This window comes from Dendrobium catenatum, unplaced genomic scaffold (assembly GCF_001605985.2).
Source record: "Dendrobium catenatum unplaced genomic scaffold, ASM160598v2 fragScaff_scaffold_1557, whole genome shotgun sequence".
In the NCBI taxonomy this organism is placed as follows: Eukaryota; Viridiplantae; Streptophyta; class Magnoliopsida; order Asparagales; family Orchidaceae; genus Dendrobium; species Dendrobium catenatum.
Window position 1 is genome coordinate 8,087,881 of NW_021320019.1, and position 4,693 is coordinate 8,092,573.

The 4,693-nt window shown below is 37.1% G+C and overlaps 1 protein-coding gene across 1 annotated transcript; it reads right to left on the reverse strand.

The window, feature by feature from the left end:
• Window positions 1-1,393: 1,393 nt before the first annotated feature.
• Window positions 1,394-2,386, reverse strand: LOC110113572 (heat shock cognate 70 kDa protein 2-like). The gene has a single exon (XM_020846212.1). The coding sequence runs from the start codon at window positions 2,384-2,386 to the stop codon at window positions 1,394-1,396; it is 993 nt and encodes a 330-aa protein (XP_020701871.1).
• Window positions 2,387-4,693: the final 2,307 nt, after the last annotated feature.

Below are 4,693 nucleotides of genomic sequence, written 5' to 3' on the forward strand. Positions count from 1 at the left end.
TTAAATTTTTCACAACATTTACTCCAATCAACATCTCAATTTTAGCAAATACTAAAATTAGGATCAAATATAGTTTACTTGACTAACAGCCCTCCTCGCCCTGAGGAGAGGTTCATGTTAATATTTTGAGGTATTTATGTTTGGTAATAATAACTTTCAATCACAAGAAGCTTGAAAGGTTTATATACATATTTTTAACTTTGTAAGTTTTAATATTCGAAAATAGGGTGGCAACGAATATGGCACAAAAAAAATCGCTTTAATCAGTCACAAATTCCATGCAAATTTGAAGTGGAAACTTCCAAATTAAATTCAGGACCATTCAAACTGTCATTTTCGCAAACTTATAGTCAAATTGAACATCACAAGTAGACGAATCCAACGACACTAAATTTGGTGAAATTTGTGCCCAAATAGGCCCAAAATAAAGGAGCAAAACGTATTTGAAAGCTTCAAATATTAATTGGATGACTGAATGACATTCTAATATGACATACTTATATTCGAATCGAGTAACTCGACGAGGCGATTCCAACGAACCCCAGAGCACTTAATTCAAACATCGTTATGATATATAAATGTTTGAAGAACACTCAATAATTTAGGCAATTAATATCAGCCGTCTGTTGAAACATTTCAAATTTGTCGTTATGTTTCTCCATATTTAGTAAGCATATAACTCTTAAAAAAATTATAAATAAACCCTCATTCTTCATATGAAAGGGTGGGTGATAGCTAACCATCGATGAAACTTTATTCTACAACCCAACTACCTTCATCGTAAAACCTCTGCATAATCGATCTTCTTTTGACTGCTGCCACCATAATGCTTATATCAATCGTTTGATCACTACCATTAAAAATTCTCGAGCACCCATTTGAAGTTTAGCCAATTCTCTAATATAATGTTGTTTTATTGTCTTCAAATTAAGGGACAAGTCGACCTTTGTAATCTTCTCAATTATAGTAGAATCTTTAATTTCAAATAGACAAGACCTCATGATTTTTCCCTCTTTGGTTTTTCAATGTAGAAATCTATGGTATCCCTTGTCATCTCAATTATAAATTTGTGTACTGAATTTTCGTGCTTGGCTAAGACGAAAAAACTCTCACTCTACCGCCATAAATATTTTAGCCCACAACCATTCTTTTTGAGATCTTTTAATCATTAGGTAATTAATCCTTCCACAGCTCTTCTAGATTTAGGGCGTTGAAATAAATTTACAAAATCAAAAGTGCATAACCTTTCATTAAAATTAGGGCAAATTTAGATTACTGCAGCATTCACAAGAACTTCAAAAAATAATGAAGAAGAATTTTTTATTAAAATTGTGTAATATTGTAGACTACTGCAGCATTGACAATATCTTCAAAGAATAATGAAGAAGAAACCTCAAATAGAGTAAAGCCCAAAATTGAAGAGTCTAAGGCCAAACAGAGGGATATTATACCTAGCGGAGACGTCATTTACGTATTGCATGGCACTTAACTCCACAATATTTTCAGGGTCGATGTCACATCTGAAAGGCTGCCTTCGAAAGCACTGTCGAAGAACTTGTCGGACCTCCGGTATGTTAGTGGAAGCTCCGGCGAGCACTATCTCATGCACGGCTTCTCGCCTGACTCCGCCTTCCATCAAGCACCTCATGATTCCGCGGTGAAGATGATTGAGATTCAGCCACACCAACCATTCCCGATTGATCTGCATACTCACCTTGCTTCCTAGTCGCTCAAACATAACATCCGCGGTACCCGAGCCCAAACATAGGGCGTTCTTGGCGCGTTCGCAGGCCTCTCGGATGCGAAGGAGACCGCTAGCGTCGCCTGTGATGTCAATTCCGATACACCGTGGTAACTCTGAAGCCATAAAGTTAAAGAGTGGGCAGCCCAAGTCGGAAACGGCAGCCTTTACTTTTAGATTCTCATCTTCGGTGAGCAGAGAGACTTCGAAAATTTCAACACCGAGTTCGAATACAAGGACGGTTCTGTGGCCGGGCGTGAGAGATTGATAATAGGAGGCGGCAAGAACCGGCCTTGCCATGAAAAAGAGAATGCGCATTGCAGCGCCGGAGGCGCCTGCGGATAGTTGTGTTTGAAAGTGGGTGGTGTTGCTGCTAGCGGGGAGGATGGCGACGATGTGTCTGGCTGGCAGGCCGAGGCCTTCTATGGTGGCTTTCTTAAGTAGGAAATGTAAGGTGATGATTTCTATGTGGGAAAGGAGGATTGCCTGGTTATTGGTTTGTGTGATCAGGAAATGGGGAATGCCGAGGGGGCCGGGATATTGCAGGAAAGGGCAGATGCGGCGGAGCAGCCAGGCGTGGCCGGAGAAGGAGTGTAGGTGGACGAGGCAGTTGCCGGAACATGGGATTTGAGCGGGAGGATCCATGGAGGGTTTCTTCTTCGCTTCTTGGATGCTAGGCTTCTTGGCTCAGGAGAAGAGGAATTGCTGGTTTTTTTAAGCGGTGTTGTTTTAGCGGGGAACACAAGTATGTCTGATTTATGAGCTTGTTAACCCACATTATATTGAAGGGAGATTTATATTACTGCAACTAATTTTCTTTTATATATAACTCAAATATCTAAATCATGTAAAAAATCTTCAACAAAATTTTATCCCGGCTAGCTTCCCTGCTTGTTCTTCGTTGTCGACGGTTTCCTCAGTGTTTTCACTCCTCCAATGCCCTTTCCATTGAAAAAATATTAGGTGCGGAGTGCAAACGGGGGAGCACCGTCTGCACACACACAGGGTACCAAGCGGTACCTAGTGGTACCCAGTGGTACCGAATGATACCTAGCTAGATTTTATACTAATGTACGGACGGTTCTTCCCATCTGCACTCCGCACCTAATAATTTCACTAAATTTCATGAGCTTCATGTCTTTTTTTCTTTATCGTCCAGGGTTTCGAGAACGCAAAAATAAAAATCATTGATAAAAATGTCGGAGTGGTAGTTTAATAGATAGACTATTTTGAGTGGTATATATTCAAATATGATGAATTTAAGTGTTAGGAATATAAAGCTCCCCTTCTATTTTAATTTATGAAAATTAAAATTCTTTTTTAAATATAGCTAATGCTATATTACTATGTGTGATATTATGTTTTTATTTTATTTTAATGTATGATATTTTATATATTACAATGAAATTAGAATAAAATAATGTCAAGATATCCTAATTTAAATTATATTATGATGGATTTAAGATCTCTTTGATTTTTTTTTTTTTTTGAAGATTCCTTAGAATTATTTGGAGATTAGTGCAACAAAAAATTCTTTATATGTAACATTAATTACAAAATGAATTCAATAATTCTTAAGTCCATCCCGATAAGTTTTGTATCAGAAAATCTCAATATGCTTTAAGGATTGCTGCTAAAGGGCTCTTCCCAACATCAACCAACAAATGCATTCTTTACAATATCTTAATGTCTTCTCTTGACGAAGGGCTTTACTAGTACTAATGAATTATTTTAACTATAATTTCGCCGTAGATTTTCCCTTTAATTAAAAACTCAGCAGTTTCTTATAATTCTTGCACTCTTTGGCAGAATCATTTAAAACTATGATGTCTCCTATAATTCTTGCACTCACTATAGGAAAATCGTGTGTTACCGACGGACAAAATTCGTCGGAAAATGCTCAAAATCCATTTGAAATTAGTATTTCCAGCGGATTTCTGTCGAATTTTTTTCGGCAGTAAAACGTACGTCGAAAAAGTTATACTAAAGCAAAATAGTTCATCTAGAAACATTTTCGATGAATTTCCGGCGAAATTATTCCCCCGGAAAAATTTCTGACAAACTATTTTGTCCCGGAATTAAAAAAGAAAAAAAAAACTATAAAATCTTTGTAAAAGCAAACCAAGCCATGCAGCTGCTGCAAACTGCCCCGCCAAAACTGTGGCCAGCACGCTGCAAAACTAGCACACAACAAACAAATGCGGGCCAGCTGAAGTAGCCCGCCAAAGGCGGGATTCCGCCTACCCGCACCTTTTCCCTCAACCACTGCGCCACTTTACCAAATTTGAATACTTTAAGTTTTTTATTTATTTATATTAAAACTCAATATCAATTTATTTTTTTTAACAATGATTAATTAATTTAATTTAATAATTAACTATTAATATAATTTATTTGATTAATTAAATTTAATAACATTTAAATTTATTGATTTTAATAAAAATTTATTTTTTAACAATGATTTATTAATTTAACAATTGATTATATCAACCTCTTCAAGAAGTATCTTTAATTTTTGGTGCATCAAGAATATGCTAAACATCTTCCTGGCGATTCTAGGGTTTGGCCTCAGCGCTCCTCTGGTGATTTCTACCCTGTTTTTCTTGCTGGTGTTCATTGTCCTTCGAATCGGCTATTTTTAATTTCTCGCGTTCTTTGGTGTTTTCTTGGAGAGCTTGTGGATTCTCTTTTTCGTGTTGCTTTTTGGTGGTTTGCTTTTTTCTTCCGCTTGGTTTCTCTGATTTTGGTTTTGGTGGGCCTTTGATTTCGTTCTTTTTGGGGGGATGATGACCCCATCGTCATCTAACCCGTTGGTTGCTTCTATCCCTAATGGCGAATCTCGATCTTTTAAAGAGGATTTAGCTGGTGCCGGTGGTTCTTCTTCTAATCTGAAATTTATTCACTCTTCCTTTAAAAGATGTCCAGCACTTTTGCTTGATGATTCGGTGGTTG